Genomic DNA, 26,054 nt, shown 5'->3' with positions numbered 1-26,054 from the left:
TAGCAACTTTTAAAGGGAAACTCTTGCTTAAACGTCTCTTAAATGGCATCAGGGATCCTTATTGAGGAAAGAATCCATCTCAGGTGGTATCTCTGATATTTTGTCATTGATGCTGTTTCTTTTTAAGACAAAACATGTCAAAAAGACAAAGGGGAAGAGAGAAAAGAATAGCAACAGATAGGAAAATGCAACTTCTATTCTTAGTGCTTGCAGTTCAGTTACAGGAAGATCATAGGCACATGGCCCGTGGCCCAATTAGGCACTGTTGGCAGGCAAGAATTGCTGTTAGCTCATTGAACTGGTCACAGCAAAGTTCTGAGATGTGACTCTTTGCAACAATTATTCAGGCTATAGCTAGAGAAATGTTGATGTTATCCAGTTTCCCCTTCTTGTGTGGTCTTGTCAGAATGTCTAGGAAATAGAAGACCCAATGATGTGGTGATAAATCCCCAAACCTCCATGTGTGGTGGTGCTGATGGTGGGGATGCCAGTGCTGGTGATAGAGTGGATAAAAATTGATTATTTTTTATTTAAATCATATAGGTTTATTTGTTAAAACTAATTAAATCTATTTAAAATAAAATTTAAAACTGACAACCTATATCAAAGCATAATTTGATAAATTAAAATAATTTAAATTAAATACAAAAAGTAGTATTAAGCAATACATGATTGCTACCAAGTTTTAAAGAGGGTTCAACCACTGAACTACAGGAAGTCACTGGCTAAGCCCCTGGAACCAGAGTTTGTTAAAGTGCTAAAGCAGCTTTGGACAGCAGTAGCCTCTTCTGAAGGTGAAGAGAAAATATATTCTTCATTCAGTTTATTCAGCTAGTTCAGTTCAATGACTAGTTGATTAAAAATTAAGAAACCAATTGGGAATAGAAAAAGCAGGAAAGCGTATTTTCCTCTTCCAATCTATGAATAAAACGAGGTGGAAGAGAATGAGATCATCTAGTTCTAACATCTTGAAGAACGTGGTGACCAAAAACAATCAGTTCATTTCACTCACTACAAATAATACTTCCTTTTGTTTAATAAATCACCTAATTTTAAATGCAAAACTTGTTTTTGCTTAAAAAAAATTTTTTTTTGTATATATATATCCAAAGGTAATTTTATTTTATTAAAAAAAATTAAAATGCTGGTTTTTGTGCATTTTTCCATTGAATTTGAATTGCCACCCAAACTGAGCTTGACACAAATCACAGGTAAAATGTTAATCATTTAATAAATAGAAAATGGTAAATGATGTATTTCCTAACATAATTTAAAAAATGTAAAAATTAAGAAAGTAAATAAATGAAAGTTAAGCTATGTAACTGATTAAATAATGTGTGTAGATATATTGTATCCCCGTGACTAGCAAAAAAAAGCACCAAAATTAATGTTAGTTGAAAATAACATTTTTTAATGGTTACCATTAAAATGCAAAATTTGTTTTTGCTTAAAAAAAATAGAAAATAAAAAAATGGGGGGAGGGATAGCTTAGTGGTTTGAGCATTGGCCTGCTAAACCCAGGTTTGTGAGTTCAATCCTTGAGGGGGCCACTTAGGGATCTGGGGCAAAAATCAGTACTTGGTCCTGCTAGTGAAGGCAGGGAGCTGGACTCGATGACCTTTTGGGGTCCCTTCCAGTTCTATGAGATAGGTTTATATCCATTTTATTATTTATATTTTATATTATTATAACTAATGAGACTCAATAACTAAAAAGTACAAATACAAAACATTATTAAAATCAAAGATTTAAATCATGGTTACCTGCTTGCTGGTTTAAATGATTAAAATTGGTGATTTAAATCAGTCCCCCCTGGCTGGATAATGTGGTGGTGGTGGTGGTGGCGATTATGATGTTACTCCAGTCTTTGTCAGACTAAAAGGATTGCTGTCATGCTGAGCTGTGTAAGTTGCCCAGTGCTCCTGAGAAAAGTCCAAAGAAATCAAAGCCTTGTCCATTGTCACATTTCCACATGGTTCGTATGTGAATATGTTTGTCCACATAGAAAGGTTTGGGTGTGTTGCTGTAACAAATCTCACCAGAAGCCTTGAAACCACCTATTTAGCAGCTCTTTTAGCTCCAACAAACTCTGTTTATATTTTTGAATCTGATTTGTGCTTTCTTTCAACAATTTTACTGAACAACCCATAGTAAGGCTCAACATAACCAACTTTCTACTCGCACAAAACCAAACACCCTTGCCCTGACCCCTGCCAGTCCCCTCCAATGAGGCTCCTCCCCTCCAATGAGGCCCCGCCCCCACTCACTCCATTCCCCCCCCCACCCCCTGTCGCTCACTCTCCCCACCCTCACTCACTCAGTACTCGCTCATTTTCACTGGGCTGACTCAGGGGGTCAGGGTGTGGGAGGGTGCTGAGGGGTGGGGCCGAAGGGTTCAGAGTATGGGAGGGGGCTCCGGGCTGAGGCAGGGGGTTGGGGTGTAGGAGGGGGTATGGGCTCTGGGGTGTAGGTTCCAGGGTGGGGCCAGAAATGAGGGGTTCAGGGTGCAGGAGGGGGCTCCGGGCTGGGGCAGGGCATTGTGGTGTGGGGAGGTGAGGGGAGGGGTGAGGGCTTCAGCTGGGAGTGTGGGGCTGGCGATGAGGGATTTGGGGTGCAGGAAGGGGTTCCAGGCTGGAGTTGAGGGGTTCCAAGTGCAGGAGGGGGATCAGGGCACTGGGGCAAGGGGATGGGGTGGGGGGGATGAGGGCTCTGGGGTGGGGGTGCGGGCTCTGGGGTGGGGCTGGGAATGAGGGGTTTGGAGTGTAGAAGAGTGCTCCGGGCTGGGACCAAAGGGTTCGGAGGGGGGTCAGGGCTGGGGCAGAGGGTTGAGGTATGGGAGGGATTGCAGGCTTTGGGAGGCACTTACCTCAGGCAGCTCCCAGAAGCAGCAGCATGTCTCCTCTCCGGCTACTACATGGAGGTGTGGCCAGGTGGCTTTGCGTGCTGCCCCATCAGCAGGTGCCACTCCTGCAGCTCCCATTGGCCGCAGTTCCCGGCCAATGGGAGCTGCGGAACCGGCGTTTGGGGTGGGGGCAGCGTGTGGAGCCCCCTAGGTGCCCCTACGCCTAGGGGCCGGAGGTGGGACATGTTGCTGCTTCTGGGAGCCTCAAGGAGCCTGCCTTAGACCCGCTGCACCACCGACCAGACTTTTAACGGCCTGGTCCCGAGCCACCAGGGCCCATTTTCGACCAGGCATTTTGGTTGAAAACCGGAGACCTGGCAATCCTGCATAACCAGCCTTCAAGACTCCTCCTGGTCCCTGGAGTTCTTAAGACTGAAACTACACAACTGGTATTGAGCTTGCCAGCCTTGGATTTGACTGTTATATATGAAGGAGAGCTTCTTAGTACTGTCTGAGTGAGGAAGGCTGACTTTCACGTGGCAAATGGAATGTTCACTTAGTTGACACCTTGGCTGAGTTCCTGATCACAAAGTTAGTTATTATCTAGTTGGTTAGTTGGAAGAGTGATTATGAAGAGCTGATACCAGAACAGTTCCTTTTCCAGATTGAAGGACAGCTGTAATGTGATAATTTCCCACCATTTGTGTGATTTCTAGGTCGGTTTGATGAAGTTCTAATCCGACATCAAGTGAAGTACTTAGGACTGATGGAGAATGTCAGAGTGCGCAGAGCTGGTTTTGCTTATCGCCGGAAATATGAAATATTCCTGCAGAGGTAGGATTTACAGTAATTGTCTCAAATCTGTTCTCCCTCACCATCTCTGCACTAATGTGTTCAGAACAGGAAGTTCTTCGAGTGCTTGCTCATATCGATTCCAATCAGGTGTGCGCGCGCCGCGTGCACGATCGTCGGAGAATTTTCTACCCTAGCAACACCCGGCGGGTCGGCTGTGGAGCCCCCTAGAGTGGTGCCTTCATGGCGCTGGATATATACCCCAGCCGACCCGGCGCCCCCTCTGTTCCTTCTTACCGCCCCTGACGGTCGTTGGAACTGTGGAGCGCGGCATAGCTGTTCTCCACTCTCCCTAGCTTATCCTGTTTTTTGTAGATAGTTGTATTTGTTGTATAGTGTTAGATAGTTGTTCATTTTACTTTTTAATAGTTGTAGATAGTTAGAGGGGATTAAAGGGGGTTGTTCTCCCCTCTTTTTCCCCCGGCGCATAGCCGGGCTCATGCCCAAGGCTTCCGGCTTTAAGCAGTGCGCGTCCTGCGCTAAGCCTATGCCCACGAGTGATCCGCACGACTCGTATCTGAAGTGCCTGGGAGAGTCCCATCAAACAGATAAGTGTAAGATCTGTAAGGCCTTCAGACTGAGAACCAAAAAGGAGCGGGACTTTCGGCTTTGGCAACTCCTCATGGAGGCGGCACTTAGCCCGGACACTCCATCGGCGCGTCAGGCCCCGGCACCAAGCGCCTCGGTGCGCAGCGCCCCTGCGGCACCGATTGCTTCTGCACCGCGGGTAGAGTCGGACAAGCCTCCGCGGCACCGGCCCCCTTCGGCACCGCACCCGCCACAAGTGCCTCGGCGCTGCTGTCCTGAAGACGCCGGCTCCCCCGGTGCCGGGGGTAGAGCCGCGTCTGCCTTTAGACCACCAAAAGCAGGTGCCTGCTACGCCGTCGACTCCGGCTCCGAGGCCGTTGAGTCCGGTGCGGACTGGATCACCACCTCCATCAGTGGTGGAGCCTTGTCTCCCGTCGACCCCAGAGACCTTCGCGACGGCGAGAGATCTTATTGCTCTCACGGATCCGGCACCGCTCCAACCACCGGCACCGTTGGCTCCTCGTCCGGTGCAATCCAGGGGCAAGCCTGCCCTGGTGCGCCCGCCATCTCAGGGAGCGGACCCACGGCACCGCTCCAGGTCACGAAGCAGGTCCCGACGCCGCTCGCAGTCCCGGCGCCGACTATCACCTCGGCACCGGTCGTACTCGCGGCCAAGATCCTCGTCGTGGCACCGTTCTACGTCCCGGCACTGTTACGATCATCGGTACCGATCGAACTCCAGACGTAGTTCCCGGCACCGGTACGAGCGACGCTCGGCTTCGAGGGGCCGCTCCCGGCACCGTGCCTACTCGTGGTCGCCTTCATCCAGGTCCAGATCAGAATCTCTGCACCGACGTGGTCATCGGCACCGATCCCGATCTCGGTACCGCTCACCGGCACCGCACAGGGACCGGTCATCTCCGGAGCGGCACCGTACCATCCGGAGCTAATTTCGGCGCGACCGGCACCGCCCTGGCCCTCGAGATCAGTGTCCCGTTCCTCCGATGGGGCCTCGAGATCAGCATACCCCCCTCAGGGGCAGGCCGCTGAAGCGGACATGAGCCACTGGCAGGAGGTAGCGGAGGATCCCGCTCAGGGACCTACACACTGGTCGTTCTGGACCCCGTGGGCGTATCACCAAGCGCAGGGGGCTCCACCATCAGCCTCTCGCTCGATACGCTCTGAGCATAGGGCTCCAGAAGCCACCATCTCCCGCCCTCCCCCAGGGGGCATGGAGGCTCCCGTGCCCACACCACCTGACGACCTGGACCCAGGGGCAGGCGACGCTCCGCTCCAGGGCTCATTGGAACAGGGCCCGCCCTTAGATCCCTTGCCACCTGAGGCATCCTCCTCATCTTCCCCAGATGAGGCGGTGGCGGGCACAACGGCCACAGGTCCGCCCCCGATAGATCTTCGGGCACACCAGGACCTATTACATAGGGTGGCACGTAATATGGACCTACAGGCAGAGAAGATAGTGGAGGTGCAGGACCCCATTGTGAACATCCTCTCTGCGGATGCCCCATCCAGAGTAGCATTGCCCCTGATTCGTACGATCCAGGCTAATGCCACTGCGATATGGCAAACTCCTGCCTCTATTCCACCCACAGCCAGAGGGGTGGAAAGAAAATACTTCGTCCCCTCAAAGGACTATGAGTACTTATACACTCATCCCCAGCCGTGTTCACTGGTGGTGTCATCGGTGAATGCAAGGCAGCGCCACGGTCAGCAGGCTGCAGCGCCCAAATCGAAGGACGCTAAGCGCTTCGATTTGTTTGGGCGTAAGGTATATTCAGCCGGAGGGCTGCAACTTAGAGCGGCTAACCAGCAGGCGCTCTTGAGCCGCTATAACTTTAATTCCTGGAACTCTATGGGGAAGTTCAAGGAGTTGGTCCCCCAAGACTCCAGGGAAGAGTTCGGGGCCTTAGTGGAGGACGGTAAGAAGGTGGCACGGACCTCCTTACAGGCCTCCTTGGATATAGCGGACTCGGGCTGCGAGGACGCTGGCTTCAGGTATCGCCATGCGGAGAGTCTCCTGGCTCCAGGTCTCGGGCTTGCCTCCGGAACTGCAGCAAACCCTGCAGGATTTACCCTTTGAGGGACACGGGTTGTTCTCGGACAAGACGGACTCTCGACTGCAGAGCCTCAAGGACTCGAGAACAATCATGCGCTCCCTGGGGATGCATGTTCCGGGACCCCAGCGCAGGCCATTTCGGCCCCAGCCTCAGAGGTTCTATCCCCCCCCCGCCTCGTCCGAGACAGGACTTTGCCAGAAGGCGGGGACGAGGTGGTAGGAGAAGGTTGACCGGCCCTCAACCCGGTCAGAACCAGGGGCCACCTAGGCCACCTTCAGGCCCTAGGCAGAACTTTTGAAGGTGCGGTCGAGGACGGCGCCCCAGTCATCACCCAGGATCTAGCCCCCTCCTTTCGGGATCGCCTCTCCCATTTCCACCGTGCTTGGTCCCTTATAACCTCGGACCGTTGGGTCCTTTGCACGGTGGAGAGGGGATACGCTCTCCAGTTTTCTTCGTTCCCTCCCTCCCACCCCCCCTCCCCGTCCCTCTTCAGGGACCCTTCTCACGAGCAACTTCTTACACAGGAGGTTTCTACGCTCCTGTCTATGGGGGCCATAGAGGAGGTTCCACTAGAGTTAAGGGGCAGGGGATTTTATTCCCGCTACTTCCTGATCCCCAAGTCCAAAGGGGGTCTGCGACCCATCTTAGACTTACGTGGACTCAACAAATCCATAGTAAAGTTGAAGTTCCGCATGGTCTCATTGGGGACCATTATCCCTTCCCTGGATCCTGGAGACTGGTTCGCCGCCCTCGACATGAAAGACGCATATTTTCATATAGCAATCTACCCGCCTCACAGGCGCTTCCTGCGATTCGTGGAAAGCAAGGTGCACTATCAATTTGCAGTCCTTCCCTTCGGCCTATCCTCGGCCCCAAGAGTGTTCACAAAATGTATGGCTGTCGTGGCAGCATACCTTCGTCAGCAAGGGATACAGGTGTTCCCGTATTTAGACGACTGGTACGCGGTCGCACCAGGGAGCAAGTTCGAGTTCACGTCCACATAATAGTACACACATTCCACGAGTTGGGCATTCTACTCAACAAAGAGAAATCCACTCTAGAGCCTACCCAGAGGATAGAATTTATTGGGGCAGTCCTAGACTCCAGACGTGCTCAAGCTATTCTACCAGACAATCGCTTTCATACCATCACAAGCCTCATTCGAGGGCTCAGGACCTTCCCGATTACCACAATGAGGACGTGCCTCGCCCTGTTGGGTCACATGGCCTCTTGCACGTACGTAACCAGGCATGCCAGACTTTGGCTTCGCCCACTCCAGGCCTGGGTATCATCGGTATACCGCCCGTATCGGGACAGCCTGAACATGGTGATCACGGTTCCGAACTCGGTCTTGACCTCCCTCACCTGGTGGTTGGATCACAGTGTGGTTTGCGAGGGAGTGCCGTTTCACGCCCCGCAACCCTCTCTGCACCTGGTCACAGACACTTCATCTCTGGGTTGGGGTGCCCATCTCGGCGAACACCATACCCAGGGCCTGTGGACCGCACCCCAATTAGCCCTGCACATCAATGTTCGAGAGCTGATGGCGGTGCGCCTGGCTTGCCAGGCATTTCTCAATCTCCTACGTGGCCGCTGTGTGTTAGTTCTCACCGACAACACCACGGCCATGTTTTACATCAACAAGCAAGGAGGAGCACGTTCGTCGATTCTATGCCAAGAGGCCATTCGCCTGTGGGACTTCTGCATCGCCCACTCGATCCATCTCACGGCATCGTTTCTTCCTGGAGTCCAGAACACACTAGTGGACCGACTCAGCAGGTCCTTTCAGACGCACGAGTCAATTCGTCCGGACATCATCTATTCCGTTTTCCAGAGGTGGGGATTTCCCCAGGTAGACCTGTTTGCATCTCGAGCCAACAGGAAGTGTCACGCGTTCTGCTCCCTACAAGGGCGAGCTCTGGGCTCTCTATCGGACGCGTTTCTTCTACCTTGGAAAGACCACCTGTTTTACGCTTTCCCTCCATTTCCTCTGGTCCACAAGGTGCTGCTCAAACTGCGCAGAGACCAGGCACAAGTAATTCTAGTCGCTCCAGCGTGGCCGAGGCAACACTGGTACACCACGCTGTTGGAGCTCTCGGTTCAAACACCGATCCCGCTTCCGTTGTGTCCAGATCTCATCTCTCAGGACCACGGCCGACTATGTCACCCCGACCTACAATCACTCCACCTCACGGCGTGGTTGCTCCATGGCTGAACCAGGCGGAGCGACAATGCTTGCACTCTGTCCAGCAGATTCTGCTGGGCAGTAGGAAGCCTTCGACACGGACCACGTACTTGGCCAAGTGGAAGCGGTTCTCCTGTTGGTGCGAACAACGAGCCAAGTCCCCGTTACAGGCACCTATTCCTCTCATATTGGAATATCTCCTATCCCTAAAACAGCAGGGCTTGGCGATATCTTCAATTAGGGTTCACCTGGCCGCTATATCGGCCTTCCACCCAGGGGAACTCGCTTCCTCGGTATTCTCTAACCTGATGGTCGTTAGATTCCTCAAGGACTTAGACCGGATGTACCCACATCAACGTCAGCCCGTTCCGACGTGGGATCTCAACCTGGTTCTCTCCAAGCTCACAGGGCCTCCATTCGAGCCACTGGCTACCTGTTCACTCCTGTACCTATCCTGGAAGACAGCCTTCCTCGTAGCCATCACCTCAGCAAGGTGCGTTTCTGAACTTAGGGCGCTTACATCCGAGCCCCCATACACGGTTTTCCATAAGGACAAAGTGCAGCTTCGCCCACATCCTGCCTTTCTTCCTAAGGTGGTCTCACCGTTTCACATGAATCAGGATATATTTCTCCCAGTCTTCCATCCTAAACCACATGCTACTCGCCAAGACCAGCGTTTGCATTCTTTGGACGTACGCAGGACCCTGGCTTTCTATATTGACCGCACAAAGCAGTTTAGAAAGACGACACAACTCTTCGTTGCAGTGGCCGACCGGATGAAAGGCTTACCGGTCTCCTCACAATGCCTGTCCTCCTGGATCACGTCTTGCATCCGGACTTGCTATGACCTGGCCGGTGTCTCGACGCTGCACCTCACCGCTCACTCAACGAGGGCCCAAGCTTCCTCGACTGCCTTCCTGGCTCAAGTTCCGATCCAGGACATTTGTAGAGCTGCAGTTTGGTCATCATCCACACATTTGCAGCTCACTACGCACTGGTACAGCAGTCCAGGGACGATGCTGCATTCGGATCAGCGGTTTTGCACACAGCAATGTCTCACTCCGACCCCACCACCTAGGTAAGGCTTGGGAGTCACCTGATTGGAATCGATATGAGCAAGCACTCGAAGAAGAAAAGACAGTTACTCACCGTTGTAATTGTTGTTCTTCGAGATGTGTTGCTCATATCCATTCCAAACCCGCCCCCCTTCCCCACTGTCGGAGTAGCCAGCAAGAAGGAACTGAGGGGGCACCGGGTTGGCTGGGGTATATATCCAGCGCCATGAAGGTGCCACTCTAGGGGGCTCCACAGCCGACCCGCCGGGTGTTGCTAGGGTAGAAAATTCTCCGACGATCGTGCACGCAGCGCGCGCACACCTGATTGGAATGGATATGAGCAACACATCTCGAAGAACAACAGTTACAACGGTGAGTAACCGTCTTTTTCTATACAGCAAATAACATGTAGTCTGTTTAACTAAAAGGCCTTGGTTACCAGAATGAATCTCTGTCTGAGGGAGAGGCACTGTGACTCCCCCTTTGTACCCTGCGGAAGTGCTCCACTTTACTTCTCATTATAAAGTCTCTCACTTATCTATTTCCAGGTACAAATCACTCTGTTCAGAAACGTGGCCCACATGGGAAGGGAGGCCCCATGATGGAGTAGCTGTGCTTGTGAAACATCTAGGCTACAAACAGGAAGAGTATAAGATGGGCCGGTCAGTTATTTCTTTCTTCCCTAATTTGGGGTTGTGAATCATAGGAAGTCTGTGTTTAAATATGGCCCCTGTGTCTAGAGGGTGGGGGAGAGAGCAGAAGCCCCAAGGGGATGGTGAGGGCAGGAAGTAGGTCCCTCTGGCCTCTTATACATAATCGTATATTTCCATTTCCAGAACAAAGATTTTTATTCGTTTTCCCAAGACTTTGTTTGCAACAGAAGATGCTTTGGAGATACGGAAGCAGAGTCTGGGTAAGTCATACACATTTAACCAGCTGGTTTAGCAGAAAATTATCAGTGTGCCTTGTTTTTTCAGTTGATCTATTCTCTGTCAGAATCCAAACCTTGGCCACTATTTCTAATTGATAGCTCTTTTCTTTTCCAATTTCAGCCACAAAAATACAGGCCACATGGAGAGGCTTCTATTGGCGACAGAAATTCCTGCACATGAAACATTCAGGTATGTGAGGGCATGGGAAGCGGAATAAGCTTATGGCTAATTACCTGTATAGTTCAAAGCCCGTATTCTGTTTCTAGCAAGGGGGTGGGTGGAAAGGGGAACAGAAGTTGATCCGAGTTTGAGATGCAAGAATAAAAAGCCAGAAAGCATAGAGTAGAGGGGAATATTTTGGATTATATTGAATTAAGGAGTTCTGTCCAATGTAATACCTTTTGTTTTTATTGTCTTCAGCAATAACTATCCAGTCATGGTGGCGTGGAACCCAGGGGCGCCGAATAGCCACCAAGAAAAAGTGGGCAGTGGAGACAATTAGACGGTGTGTTTTTAAAAAAAAAAAAAAATTGTCACATAGATTGTAATGTAGGGGGAGATTCTCAAAACCTAGTTGCCATGCGGGCAGAGGACTGGACTCGATGACCTCTCGAGGTCCCTTCCAGTCCTAGAATCTATGAATCTAACAATGAACAGATGGGGATAAACTGTCTTTTCAGTGTCGTTTCTGTGACTTTTTAAAAAAAACACATCTGTTGAACAAAGCTCAAGAAATGTGGGAATTTGCCTGTTTTCAATAACACAAAGATTCTGGTTCCTCAGTGGAATGGAGAAGTTGGTGAATCTGTAGTTATTTTCATACACTTGAGACTATGATGTGAAATTTGAGTATAGTGGCTGAAAATAAGCACTGCTTTTCCTATATGACAGCACTGATTACAGATCTCTAAATCAAACCTCTAAAACTGGGCTCAAGTGCAACAGGGGAACTGAAACGTTACCCCTGCATTTTTTATATATGTTGAATCCTCTATCCCTATGGACAGTTTCCCTGTACTATCCGCTCTCAACCTTATTTGCCCTGGGAGTTGCTTAAAGAGCACATGTTCTCAGTTCTTCGCAGATCGCTGCCCAGTTCCCATTCCTTTGCAAGGTGTGTCTTCTGTTTGTCTGACAGCTTCCAATTAATTTGTTTTTTTCCCCACAGATGCGAAGTTTCTTGTTTATAGTCAATTGCCTTCAGTAATGGGGGCATAGGAAGTCTTAGTGTTAAACAGGTTTGTTGTAGAACCATAGATGATTAGAGTGGAAGACACTTAGATTCTTTAGTCTAATCATCTGTATCAAACTCATCCATAATGGTTACTGATCTCCCTTCTTCTGCCCATTCAGGTTTATTAAAGGTTTTATTTACCGGAACTACCCTCGCTGCTCAGAGAATGAATACTTCCTAGATTACATTCGCTACTCCTTCTTGATGAACCTCAAACGCAATTTACCAAAGAATGTTTTGGACAAATCATGGCCAACTCCCCCTCCATCACTCTGCGAGGTAGGCAGAAGAAAAAGAGGAGGAGTTGACTACTTTGTGTAGACAGAGTCCTGCACTGTAGTTTCAGTTATTGAAGGCCCTGGGTGTCACACATGTCACTGAGAGCAGTGAAACCTGTGGAACCTTCATTAGTAGCGGTGATGTGTGAGAAAGAAAGAACTATGTTTGACTCTCATTCTACACTGAATTAGCAGAACTGGCAGAAAAAATAACCAAAACATAAGTTAACATGTATACTGAGCATCTTTGTGAAATTACAAAAATGAAATGACTGTTGATTATTTAATTTATTTTACATATAATTATTACTGAGATCAGTAAGTGACACTAAAAATGGAATCCAATTATGACATTGTTAAAAACAACTTTTCAAAGTAGAATTGCACTTTAAGACATAGGGTATGATTTTCAGAAATGCCTAAGTGACTTAGTATTTTAAGTGTTGGACAGATATCATTTAGCTCAGAATAAAATTTTCAAAAGCACATCAGGGACTTCTGTAGGCATTTTTGACAATTTTACACATTTTGTTCTGAGTTAAATGGCTTTTGCCTGAATGGTTAAACTTGGCTGAAAAGCAATGGAATGGTATTTGATTACCCATAAAGAAAGTAAATAAACTTTGTTTTCCTGTCCAGTATATTATTTTATGTTTTGAAGAGTCAGTTCTCTGGATACATGTTTTCTCCACCTGAAAGTTCACTGAGCTGCAAAAAAAATCTTATCAAAAGGACCCATTTTTATGACATTTTCCAAAAATTTGTTCCTAGGAGTGGATCTTCTTGGCCCCTTAAGATTCTTGTGTGTGCCTTGTTTGGCTCATAGGTACCTCCAAAACAGGCTGGAGGATGTGAAGAGGAAAATTCCCAACCCCAAGCCCTAACAGTGTGGTTGGAGCACAATACAGGACAAACTGTCTCAGCACAGGGCAATAGATTACTTGTTGCTATTTAATTTTAAAAATATTTCTGCAATAACATACAGTGTTGAAGATGAACTGTTCAAATTCAGCCTTGCATTTTCTGCATTCATATCTCTTCTCTGTTCTCTCCTTCTATTCTGTTAGAATTGTTTTGCCTTTGTTCAACTTAAAGCCATCTTCACTTACCATCTTATTTCTTCAGGTATCTCAGCTCTTGAGACAACTGTGTATGCAAAACATGGTGTGGAGCTACTGCAAGAGAATCAGCCCAGAATGGAAACAGCAGGTACAGGACATTTACATTACTTACCAGATCTCTCAAGTATTGCTAAGAACAAGAGGGGGGAGGGATAGCTCAGTGGTTTGAGCATTGGCCTGCTAAACCCAGGGTTGTGAGTTCAATCCTTGAGGGGGCCACTTAGGGATCTGGGGCAAAATCAGTACTTGGTCCTGCTAGTGAAGGCAGGGGGCTGGACTCGATGACCTTTCAAGGTCCCTTCCAGTTCTAGGAGATGGGATATCTCCATTAAAAAAAAGAGGTGGGATCCACATAGGCACTTAGATGCCCAGAAAAATCACAGGGACAGCACTGTGATCCACAAAGCCAAGTTTGAAATCTAGGCTCCCTATATAATGAATGGGGAGAGATGGGTACCTTAGAATGTGATCTACCACACTAGGTAGGGAGCCACATAAAGTAGCCAATGGGCATTACAAACTGGGGGGTGGGAGCGAGGAGTCCTAAGCCTTGCCCCACTCACAGAGTTAGGGACCTATTTCTGCTTAGTGATCAGTGATCCACAAACTGCCTGGAGTCAGGTGGCTTAGGCACCTAAAGTGTCTTGTGGGAATGAGTTAGGCACCTGCCGTGCTCCACACAAAAGGGTGAAGTCAGGAGGAGTGGTGATGCCCACATTATAACTTCTAGCCCAATGGCTAGCGGATTTGCTTGAGATATGGGAGACCCAGGCTGGGTTTTAGGTGCCTAAGTATGGTTGAATGGGATGCGGAGGAGGGGGAGGCAGATAAGACCAGATGGAGGAGAGGGCAGGAGTCCCAAGAGGGTAGCTAGAAGCAGCAGGGAAAGAGGGCATCTCGGGAGGAAGAAGCTGTCATCAGATGTCCACTGACAGTCAGTTTCACAACTGTCTCATCATCGTTTAGTGGCTAGTCCACCTGGAGGATAACAGCCTACTACTGCTACTAGTTAGTCTATCAGCTCAAGTGGTAGAGTTATTTGCTATGGATCTAAAGGTCCCAAATCCTGCTGCTGATCAAGCTGGAGGTTAATACAGTTCCATGTGCTGTAATTTCTGGTGGGGTTTTCAGTTTGCTTTTAAAAACAATTAGGAAATCAATTCCCAAAAACTACATTAAAAGAACATTACAGTTGCAAAGTGAAACATTCGAAATTTAGGAAATGTCAGAATTAAGGTTGCCCTGGTGCATGTGTATTTTGATATAGTCTTTCATTGGGAAGTTTGTGCTTTCATGGAAGAAGTTTGTTTTGAGGAGCAGTTTGAGGTATGGTAAATCAGGTCAATTACGGAAGGGAGTCCTAGGGTAGAAACAGCCATATATAACCCAAATAAATAAAGCATAGAAAATATTAATAAAATATTAAATATGTGCAATATAACTGAATTACCACTGCTGTTAGCACCTTAGCATTTCCTGACTTTGGACTTGTCTACACAAACATTTAGTTTCATTTCAAGTGCTGGTCCCTGTGTGTATTTCACTGTGGGATATACATATGCTCTACAAATCTGAGAGAGCATTCTTGCCAGTGGTATCCATTGCTCGACACCATCACCGTTGCCTTCTTCATGCTCTGCATCAAGGGAACAAGGAGTTATGCAACCCAACTGCCTCTCCAGTTCCTTCTTACCATCACAGGATCTGAGTCAGAATCCTTGTGTCCAGAGCTGATCCTTGGTTTCAGTCTGTAAATACAGTGTTAAAAATGTGTTTGTGTTAGTTTACTTAATGTAGATAGTTAATACCTTCTGCACCCCAGGGAGCCTCCCCTGCCTCCTCAGTATGGAATATGGATTATGCCCAGGTTACAAGGCTTTAAAATCTGTCCCTTCTGCCCTCACTCCTCTTCGGTCAATGACAAGCACCAGCAGTGTCTTTATTGCCTAGGAGAATGCCACATCTCTGCAAAGGGCAGTGTTTGCCGCTCCTTATCCAGCCAAACTTGGCAAGTGTGGGAACTCTGGTTTAAGAAACATATAATGGAGTGTGCAATGAGAGACCCTGCCAGACATCCAGGAGCACACATCATGGCCCTGGCCAGAAGGCTAATAAAACCAAGACTGTTTAGATACCAGCCTCAGCATTAACAATGGCACCAGCTCCGGTACCAACCACAAGTAAACACGGGGATCCGAAGCACTGGAACTGTTGGTATTGGTTAACGACTATTTGGTGGAAGCCCAGTGCATCATCGGTAACACCTCAGTCCCATAAGGAACCACTGATCACTAAAACCCTTCCCACACCAGTTCCAGAAATACGGGGAGACAAGACTCCATGTCCTTCAAGAATGGTAGAGACACATATCTCACCAGAGGGTATTTTGGTCCTCCCAGACCTGCAGTTTCCCTTACTGATGGAACCAACCCTTACCAGGAAGATTCTGACTCCAACAGACAAAGCAGACTATGGGAAGAGAAGTTCATCCCCTATCCCATCTGCCAGCCATGGAATCCTGGTTTCATCTGCACTGAGGGCACTGTCAGTGAAAATGGACTCCATTTTTTCTTCATTCGGGGAACTGTGTGGGGCTGTGAACGGGGGTGCCAGGGGAGGCTACAAAGGGAGAGCAGATACTCCCAAGACTGGTGGGTAACACTGAAGTTAAACTCCCCAACCAATCACAAACTATGCTTCTGATCCCCCACACTGGTTATCAAGAAGCAAAAAAGAAATCACACAGCCCTCTTTATTGCATTCCAGTTCTCTGTCTCCCAGTCAGCACCTAGGTCCAGTACAGTGAGAAGTTATTTTAAACTCTGCTCACGTATACAAAAACGTTCTTCTGACCCCAAAGGGTCAGCCACATTACCAGGTCAGTATAGGTTTGGATCTTACCCAAAAAACCATGCTGCCAGCCAGTCCTTTAGTGTCCAAAACTAAAGGTTTATTATAAAGAAAAGGGAAAGAACAAGAAGAGAAATGTTAAATGGTAAAGCAGTTACATAAATATAAAGACTTCAAAGTCCATATATCAAGTTCCTAGCAGTATTGGTGAGTTTGCTGGCTTGAAAGTCCCTCTGGATCACAACCACAGCTTGGATGGGTCATTCAGTCCTTTGTTCAGAGCGTCAGTTTGTAGCAAAGTTCCTCCAGAGGTGAGGAAAGCAGGATTGAGGACAAAATGGAGAAGATGCAGCTGCCTTTTATAGTCTTTTGCCATGCGGCCTGTGCTTCCTTTGTTTCAAACACAAGCTGTCCAGCACACGGCTTCAAAACGTTCGAATTCTGTCCATAGGCATGTCCGTCTGAGTCATAATGTGTATCTGCCTTCTCTCAATGGGTCAGTTGTATAGCTAATGGTCCTTAATGGGCCATCAAGCAGGCTAGGCAGGGCTGCAGATGCCAAACTGTCTGAAGGTGTCACCCAGAAGCATAGCACAGGTTTGGAATACAGACATATCTATAACTCACAATACAAAGGTGATACAAACACACAAATGAGGTGATCATATCTGGCAAATTATAACATTTTTCCAGATATCTTACATGGCATATCTGGAACAACTCATTGCAATTTTACAATATTAGTATTCATAATATCCTCAAGTATCCCCCAGCATCGTGGTGGGGGGAAGCACAAGGGACCAGAGGATGAGTGGGATGTAATTTAATCAAAACAATTAGGTAGGAAGATGATAGAAGCACTTTGAATGGATTTGAGAAAATGGATGAAGCTGTAGGGATAGAAGAAAAGGAATGGCTCTTCTAAGTGTCTGTGTGTAAGATAGGTAGCATTGCGCGCGCGCGCGCACACGATGCAGAATAACAAGACTAGTCATTTTCCCTTTCCACATTACTCCTAAAGCTGTGCAAATCAGCTGTGTGAATGAGCAATATTCCAGTCCAACAGCACTCCAGATTACATGAAAAGATCTATGTAAATTCATATGGATATATTTGAGTCATTGAGAAGAATAAACCACCAATGAGATTCCATTTCCTACATGCAATAGCTCTGCAAAAGCAGACAATGAGAAATATATTAAACATGTGAGACATTGCTAGAATATCTCCTAAATATGTTATATTTTAATTTAAATACAGTTGTTTTATATTTACATAGCTCTAGTTACATACCTTATGCCGGCTACAAATCTCTGAAAAGGTCTGAATAACGAATTGTGCAGGGAATGGCTGGTTATTGTAGATATGGCTGTGCCAGTTTGCACAGGCAATTACCCAGATCTTCAAAATACTGTTCTCAGTAGCTTGCTTTATTTAAAAAAAAAAAAATAAATGCATCTTTGTCTTGGAGACTTATAGATAGGACCCTACCAAATTCATGGCCGTGGAAAACACGTCACGGACCGTGAAATCTGGTCATGTGCCTTTACCCTATACTATACAGATTTCAACGGGGAAACCAGTGTTTCTCAAATTGGGGGTCCTGACCCAAAAGGGAGTTGCGGGGGGGTGGGGTGTCATAAGGTTATTTTGGGGTGGGGGAGGGTGTCGCGGAATTGCCACCCTTACTTTTGCACTGCCTTCAGAGCTGGGCGGCCAAAAAGTTGCGGCTGTTGGTCAGGTGCCAGCTCTGAAGGCAGCGCCTCTGCCAGCAGCAGCACAGAGGTAAGGGTGGTAATACTATACCAGGCCATCCTTCTGCGCTGCTGCTGGCAGTGGCTCTGCCTTCGGAGCTGGGCTCCAGGCCAGCAGCTGCCACTCTCCAGCTGCCCAGCTCTGAAGGCAGCGCCCCCTACCAACAGCAATGTAGAAGTAAGGGTAGCAGTACCACAACCCCCCCAAATAACCTTGTGATCCCCCCCAACTCCTTTTTGGGTCAGGACCCCTACAATTACAACATTCCTTGTTCTATGCTAGATCTCCCACTTGGGCCTTGTCAAGCTGAACAGAATGCTGTTTTTTTGCCAACTAGTTAGCAATGGCTATCCCTCAGGACTGACACTTTCATCTTTTTCTTCTATAAAGTATTTAGTATACTTTAGGTATACACACACTGCGATTAAAAATATGTATTACTGAGTTGCAGAGCCTGGGTCAGTTGATTTGGGCTTTCAAGTTTCAGGCTGCAGGGCTAAAAATTGCAGTGTCACCAGTCAGGCTCGGGCCTGAGCCTGAGCTCGGAGACCCTTCCCACTCACAGGGTTTCAGAGCCCAGGCGCCAACCCCAGCCCAAATGGCTATGGTGCAACTTTTAGCTCTGCAGCCTGACCCCCACGTGCCCAAGTCAGCTAATCCAGGCCAGCCACGGCCATGCTGCAAATCTTTTATTGCAGTGTACACATACCCATTGGGTGCTATACAAATAATACACTTTGTAATGTTCTATTTGTCCTTATATGGCAAAAGCTGTTCATTTGCAAGGTCATACATCTAAGAACTAAAAATGTGGGTCATGTTTATATGACTGAGGACTGTCCAGGAAAGCAGTGCCTCTGAAAGACACTTGCCTGTCATGGTGCATAACCAGCTGAACACGAGCTCACAGTGTGGTGTGGCGGATAAGAGAAGAATTGCTATCCTTAGCTATATAAGCAGGGGAATATTGAGCAGAAGTAGGGAGTTCTTGTTATCACTGTATATAACATTAATGAGATCATTACTGAAATACTCTGCTCAGTTCTGGTGTCCATGTTTCAAAAAGGATGAGGACAAAATAGAAGGGTTTCATAAAAAGAGCATAAATTACTTCAAGTCTGGAAAATGTGCCTTACAATGATAGAATGAAGCTCGAAGTGTTTAGCTTAACAAAGAGCAGGTTAAGAGGTGACCTGATCAGCATCTATAAGTACTGAACCTGCATGGGGAAAAATTGCCAATACCAGAGGATTTTTGTAATCTAACAGACAAAGGCATAAAAGATCCAATGGCTATAAACTGAAGCCAAATAATTTCTCACTAAGGCACATATTTTTAACATTAAGATTAATTAACTGTTGGAACAATTTACTTAGGGATACGGTATTCTCCTTCACTTGAAGGCTTTCTATCAAGCTTGAATGTCTTTTTAAAAGAAATGCTGCATCACCACCAGAAGTTATGTGCTTACTACAAGCAGTACTTGTTGCAATTCTGTGGCCTGTATTATGCAGGAGGTCAGACTACACGATCATAACAGCCCCTTCTGGCATTAAAATCTAAGACTCCTTTACAGAGCTTCTGGAGATAGCTATTGGTCTATATTTAAATAGAATTTTACTCTGTTACACAGATCCAGAAAACGTCTGTTGTTTTTTTTTCCTCCCCTCCTCCTCCCCCCTTGCAGTTAGATCAGAAAGTGGTTGCAAGTGAGATGTTTAAGGGTAAAAAAGACAATTATCCTCAGAGTGTTCCCAGACTCTTCATCAACACTCGACTTGGTGAGTAGCACTCAGAAATCTGAACAGGGAATACTAGTACTTTTTCTCTCTCTTTTCTAGTAATTTCTGTTCCTGCCATTGTGTTACTCCTGACCTTCTCTTTGGTTTCTCTTTTAGGCACCGAAGAGATAAACCCTAAAGTCCTTCAGGTTTTAGGAAATGAAACAATCAAGGTGAGACTTTGTGTCCTGTGATTACTGTGAAGCTTCTGCAATGATTCAGTAGAAGTGAATTCTTTACCAAGTGTCTGGATTTCCTGATGCAATGTATTAAGAATTCTACATTAGATTAGGGGGTATCTGTGATGATAACTCTGTGCTGAGGTGTTAATGTTCCAATTGCAAAAATTGTAGTTTTGAGGTGTGTATAAATTTGGATTATGGTGTAGAATTTGGAATTGAAAAGGGTGTTTGCCTGCTGGTGGAGATGATACACTAGGTGAAAGGGGCTAGAGTAGGCCAAAATGCATTATAGACATGAGTTAAATTTGGCCTTTCAACACCTTTGTGAACTGGGTGGCATTATCTTCTTGTTGGTGGAGAAATTGAGGTATGGGTTAGGACCAGTTTAAATCACATAGGCAGTCCTGAAAATATAAGCCAGAATGCTTGTCTGCCACCCCTATAAACTGTATGCAATGTTGTTATAGCCATGATGGTCCCATGATATTAGAGAGGCAAGGTGGGTGAGGTAATATCTTTTATTGGACCAACTTCTGTTGGTGAGAGTCACATTTTTGAGCTTAGAGCTTGTCTTCAGGCCTGGGATTATATATAACAATGAAAGATATTAAATTCCAGACCTGAAGACGATGACCTCTGTATGAACTCAAAAGCATTTCTGTCTCTCACCAACAGAAGTTGGTCCAATACAAGATATTACCTCATCACCCCACCCCCCCGTTGTCTCTCTGACTCCCGTAAACTGACCACTAGTCAGTGCTTTCTACATTGGAGGGCAAGAAGTTCCTTTTGGAAATCATAACACTTGTTTCAGTATGCAGTTCCTGTGGTCAAGTATGACCGGAAAGGATACAAGGCAAGAGTGCGGCAGCTACTTCTCACTCAGAATGCCATCTTCATAGTTGAAGAAGCCAAAATCAAACAACGAATTGATTATGCCAATCTGACAGGTAAGGCAACTGCAGGACACATGATTTTTGCTCACTTAATGATTATAGGTGGGGGCAAAGACTCCAGATGTTTGTGTGATCTGTACATAAGAAGACAGAGTGTTAGATATAGAGTAGCTTTTTAACTTTAATATCCTAAAATTGGGATTTCCCAATATTGAGCCCCTACTAGTGCGCATTGTATATATTCTTTGTACGAGTGTGATTTTGGGGATTGATCAACTACATACACTTGCTACAAGGGAGTTTCACAGTCTCCAAACACCAGGCAGAGCAGTGTTAGTTTCTCAGCTTTTTGGGACATTGTTTAGTTTTCCAGGCCTCAGGCCTTTAAAGATTATTGTTGGCATTTGTGTAAAAGTTTATTGGTTAGGATACGCTAGAAAAATGCTAACAAAGGAATCTTATTCAGAAATAATTGTACCCAGTTCAGCCCTTGGCTGATGTACTGTAGTCACTACTTTGCTTTACCTTGTCTGTGAAATCTCTTCAGTCCTACTTACTCCCACCCCCATCCCCTTAGTTCCAAAACTCCCTACAGTCCCAGACACTGCAGTCTGCAGCATTATTGCAAGTCCCCTTTCCTCCTTTCTCACCCAGTTCAGTAATTCACCACTGCATTGCTCCAATCCTGACCTAACAGAGTCTTCTATTGCAAACATAGTTGCCAACATTTTAAAGAAGTTTTCAAGGGCAACACTAATTCAGGGGTTTGGGTCCCACAAGCCCCTATCATTGCAGGGCTGGGGCATGTTTCAGTGAAAGTTAGGTTATTTTGATTTGAATGTCCTAATCTCAGACTGCAAAATGTTTGCATTTTAGATTTTAATCTGATACACTTCTAACTAAAAACCAAACACACCCAAATCCTTTCAAAACAAAATGCTACACCGCACACAGGTACTCAATACTATGGTGATGAAAACAGTATAAAAATGTACGTACAATAGAATTTCTGCATACTTCAAGTTATCTGGGTGGGCCCATTAGGGTGTGTTCAGGGGGAAGACTAGGTTCCATCTCCCCTTCATCTCCATCTCAATTTTAAGGAGAGGATGGCAGGTCTGTTCTCTTGTCACATTCTCAGGGGCATATGTCCTCAGTGAAGCCCTCATTCTCAGGGATAACTTAGGCATTTCCTGACTTTTGTTTTATATTCTCAAACTTAGCAATGCCATTTAATATATTTTTATATTTAATGTAAGTTTACATTTTGGGCCAAGCCTTGGTTTCTGAGTGAGTATTGGGAGATAGGGACAGAACAATAAGCGGCTCTTTCATTCTCTTCCAACTAGGGCATCATATAACTTATTTGTCACACTCACGGAAAATTTCTAAAATGCTTGGAAAATTGATGGAGTCCTTTGTACTCAGTTCAGGCTTCACAAGGACCACTAGTATTCAGACTGTCTAGGCATCAAAATATATTGGAGTCAAACAGCATTTCTGTTTTGCAGGAATCTCAGTCAGCAGCTTGAGTGACAGTTTGTTTGTACTTCATGTGAGCTGTGAGGATAACAAACAGAAGGTAGGAGAACCTCGTCTCTGTCATTCACTGTCTCACTAACCATAAGTGCTGAATGTCCCAAACTGTATGAAACAGCTGCAGGTCCTGAGTTTCAGGGAGAAGGAGAGAGGGAATATTCAAAGAGCCAGAGAGAAGATGTAAATAGATGGAATGCAGGGTGGTACCTAGATCTAACTGACTTTTGATTTGTCACCACTTTCTAATTGGGTTGGTGGGTTTTTTTTTTTTTGGTCGTCATTGTCCTGTACTGGGGAGATGGGTTCCCTCATAGGTGCCGACTTCCCCTCTGCCCCATGGGTGCTTGACCCCTGGCCCCACCCTTGCCCTGCCCCAATTCCACCCCCATCCCAAATTCCTACCCCTGCCTCCTTCCCTGAGCATGTCATGTCCTCACTCTGCCCCCTCCCTTCCGGAAAGTCCTAAGCGCTGCCAAACACCTGTTAGGTGGTGGGGGGAGAGGGGGCAGGAAGCGCTGGGAGGGGGAGGAGGAGGTGGGGGCGGGGAGCTTGGCTGCCATGGAGTCAGCGCCTATGGGTTCCCTGCTGGATGTTGCAGCAGTTTGGATTGGTTCTGTCTTGGCCTTATTATGAACAGCATCAGAAGTGTTTAAGTCCCTATCAGGAGATTTATATTATGATATACATGTCCTGGACTTCTCCAGCAAATGAAGCTTATACAAATACAAATACAGACTATCCTGCAGGCCCTTGGGGATAATTCTGGGCTCTTATACATTGAAATAAAATCTGTTAAGAATTAATGATTACAAAGATCTTTTATGGCTTTTTTTCAGGGAGATGTTGTACTACAAAGTGATCATGTCATTGAGACACTAACCAAAACTGCCATGAGTGCTGACAAAATCAATAATGTCAACATCAGTCAAGGCAGGTGAGTTAAGAAAGAAGTTCCTTTTTTGTTCTGAATAGGGTACTCTGTTCAAGCCTTGCTGGGAAGTGAAAAGAGTGTTACAGTTAATCTAAACAAATGATTGACTTCAAAACCTCCTTAACTAACTGCATGTTACTAATTACTTTCTCACAGAAGTAGCAGATCATTTGTCATTGCTGCATGATGTGACCGTAGCTGTACTGACTACCATGGTAGCTATGATATCATTACTCTTCTGTCACTGACAGAGTGATGAGTCACTGTGGTAACATGCAGCCTGTAATTATCTAGATACTTCTAAGTAAAATAAGTTACAATAAGGAGCACAGTTCTTCGAGTGCTTGCTCAGGTCCATTCCATTGCACGTGTGTATGCTTGCCACATGCACCGGTGCTGGAAATTTCCCCCCCAGTGGAATCCATAGGGCCAGCTCCAGCGCCCTCTGGAGATGTGCGCGTGTGCACCAGTATAAGGAACAACGCCAGTCGCCCTTGCCCCCCTTTCAATTCCTTCTTGCTGGCAGTGACAGTGCTGGAACGTCCTCCTGCTTTGGCAAGGAACTTAGCTTAGGAACAAGGCGTGCCCCATGTCCCAGGATTTCAAACCGTGTGAGCAGTGCGAGAAGACCCATGCCAATCAGTGAGCCCCTCCAGAGCTGCTTGAAGTGCCTGGGGGAGACCAACATGCACACAAGTGTAGAATCTGAAAAGGATTCAAGCCATGCACTAAGAAGGAGTAGGACATAAGGATGAGAGTGCTGGTGCCGCCAACACCTTGGGATGACAGTCCTCTCTAGAGGAAAGCCAGCACTAGGGGCACTGCAACAATCCCCATAGTCATGGCATCGCTTCCCTGCACCGCGACGCTCAACATCACTCACGCCAGCAGTCTCTGGAGCTGTGCTACCAGTTTTCAGAAACCCACCCAAGTCTTCGGCACCAATCTCTGGACTCTCGGCACTGGTCCCCAGACTCACGGCAACGATCACCAGACAATCAGTGCCAGCTTCCCAAGGCACACCATCAGTCCCCAGAAACCCAGCACCAGTCCCTGAAGCCACAATGCCAGTCCTCATGGTCCCACTCTTGGTCACCGGAGCCCTGGCACCAGTCCCCAAGCTTGAGGCGTCGATTGACAGAATACTGTTGCCGATTCCCCCAAGCACCATCGCCAGACATGTGGCACCCTGATATGGGGCTGCAATACCGCTCCCCAAGTGCGAAGCCCTGGACCATCTTGTATGTTGGGGAAACGGAAGCAGCAGCGGCACCGACCTGCTCACCGAGGGAAGACCCTGCCTCCTTGGGCTCTGAGGAAGTCACAGCGCCCAGGCGCACTCTGCAATGCCAGTGGGTTTTTCCCCGGGGCCGCCAACAAGCACATGGCCCCAGAGCGAGTGGCCTGCACCCTGGCAGTTCTGGAACCCAGGGGGGATCTCCCGCCCGCCTCCTGACTCAGACAAGGGATTGCTTCAGATACTCAGGAGCCTCCGTCAGCTTTGGCTGAGGCTGTGCCAGCCAGGAAAGCGGAGTCAGTCCCTTCCCCGGTTCTAGCCTCCTCATCGTCCTCACCCAATGAGGCAGTGACGGGCCAATCCCATGTGGTGCCACAGGATGATTTTAAGACACACCAAGAACTACTTAAGCATGTGGCCACTAAACTTGGACTGGAAGCAGAGGAGTGTCAGAACCAGCTGACACGTTTGACATCTTGGCTGCAGTGGCCCTATCGAGAGACATCCTGCCTGTTTACGAGGATGTAAAACTGGTCAAGGTCTGTCCCATTGCAAAGCATGCAGAGAGAAAATACTATGTCCCTGCTAAGAGCTTTGAGTATCTTTATTTCCACCCCTCCCCAAGTTCCTTGGTTCTGTCTGCTGCCAATGAGCAAGATAGGCAGGGTCAATCCAGTTCAACCCCCAAAAATAAGGACACAAAGAGATTTGATCTTTTCCGCAGAAAAGTTTATTCAACTGCCAGCCTCCAGTTATGTGACACAAATCACCAAGTCCTGCTCAGGTGGTTTGATTTCAGCGTGTGGCAATCCATGGCCAAGTTTGCGGACTCATTGCCACAGGAATCCAGGCAGGAGTTTTTGGCCATACATGAAGAGGGCAAGACTGAGGTGAGGGCTTCCCTCCAGGAAGCCTCTGACACAGCCAACTCCGTAGCCAGAACAATGGTGTTGGCCATTTTAACAAGATGGGCATCGTGGCTGCAGTCCTCAGGCCTTTCCGCGGAGGTCCAGCCAGTCCATTCAGGATCTCCCTTTTGATGGATTGAACCTGTTTTCCGAACAGATGGACAGCAGGTTGCATGGTCTGAAAGACTCTAGGGCAGTGGTTCCCAAACTGGGGTTCACGAAATGAACAGGGGGTTCTCGGGAAAAAATTCCCTAATGGCGGACAGAGCTGTCCCTAGGGACCCCGGCACGGGGCCAGCAGCCCGGAGCCCCTGGACTTCCAAGAGCTAAGCAGATCAAAGCAAGCATATCTATCACACTGAGGAGATTTAAACTTGAAGACTCCTTATAAGAAATGGAAAGGGAGGTGGATATTTTTTGCTTTTTTAAAATTAAATAGACAGCTAGTATTGTCTTTAAAATTATTATGAAGAACAAGTTTAAGCTTTGTTGTAACGTGCGTTGTTTGCCTGGACTGCTCAAGACCTGAATACTTATGTAGGAGGAACTCTTTGAGTTGGCTTCTTAAATATCTTCATGCTGTTTCACATCTGAGACTCCTTGATGAACCATATGAGCCTTGTCTTATAACAGGCTTAGTCAAAGAGATACAAGCTACGAAAGTGAGATCTTGGAAGCGTGTTGCCATTTTCATAATGTAATAAAAATACTGTAATGATAAATAATAATAAATAGTGTGTAATAAGTATGTCATAAAAACAAATTTTATATTTCTAAGATCACTGCTTTTATAATTTATACTCGGGTAAAGGAGAAAATCCCTGTAAATATTAATTTTTAGGAGGGGGTTCGTGAGACTTGACATTTTAGTGA

At 47.0% G+C, this 26,054-nt stretch overlaps 2 protein-coding genes across 4 annotated transcripts in view; one reads left to right on the top strand and one right to left on the bottom strand.

Moving 5' to 3' along the window:
- The window catches only part of MYO1C (myosin IC), a 109,672-nt gene that overhangs the window by 76,232 nt on the left and 7,386 nt on the right, over positions 1-26,054 (top strand). For all 3 annotated transcript variants that reach the window (XM_054008016.1, XM_054008015.1, XM_054008014.1), the window contains 12 exons: positions 3,559-3,676; positions 10,086-10,199; positions 10,374-10,450; positions 10,590-10,658; positions 10,890-10,974; positions 11,823-11,982; positions 13,107-13,190; positions 19,395-19,488; positions 19,606-19,661; positions 20,485-20,620; positions 22,078-22,148; positions 22,942-23,039. In XM_054008016.1, coding sequence (XP_053863991.1) covers positions 3,559-3,676; positions 10,086-10,199; positions 10,374-10,450; positions 10,590-10,658; positions 10,890-10,974; positions 11,823-11,982; positions 13,107-13,190; positions 19,395-19,488; positions 19,606-19,661; positions 20,485-20,620; positions 22,078-22,148; positions 22,942-23,039 — 1,162 coding nt within the window. The remainder of the gene's footprint in view (positions 1-3,558; positions 3,677-10,085; positions 10,200-10,373; positions 10,451-10,589; positions 10,659-10,889; positions 10,975-11,822; positions 11,983-13,106; positions 13,191-19,394; positions 19,489-19,605; positions 19,662-20,484; positions 20,621-22,077; positions 22,149-22,941; positions 23,040-26,054) is intronic.
- LOC128825491 (adapter molecule crk) overlaps positions 24,924-26,054 on the bottom strand; it is a 152,673-nt gene continuing 151,542 nt past the window's right edge. The window contains exon 7 of the transcript XR_008442683.1: positions 24,924-25,890. The gene's annotated coding sequence lies outside the window, so the exon portion shown is untranslated. The remainder of the gene's footprint in view (positions 25,891-26,054) is intronic.

Source organism: Malaclemys terrapin, chromosome 18, assembly GCF_027887155.1.
Source record: "Malaclemys terrapin pileata isolate rMalTer1 chromosome 18, rMalTer1.hap1, whole genome shotgun sequence".
Lineage (NCBI taxonomy): Eukaryota > Metazoa > Chordata > Testudines > Emydidae > Malaclemys > Malaclemys terrapin.
Note: the sequence above shows the minus strand (reverse complement) of the source record. Positions and strands in the feature narration are given on the sequence as shown.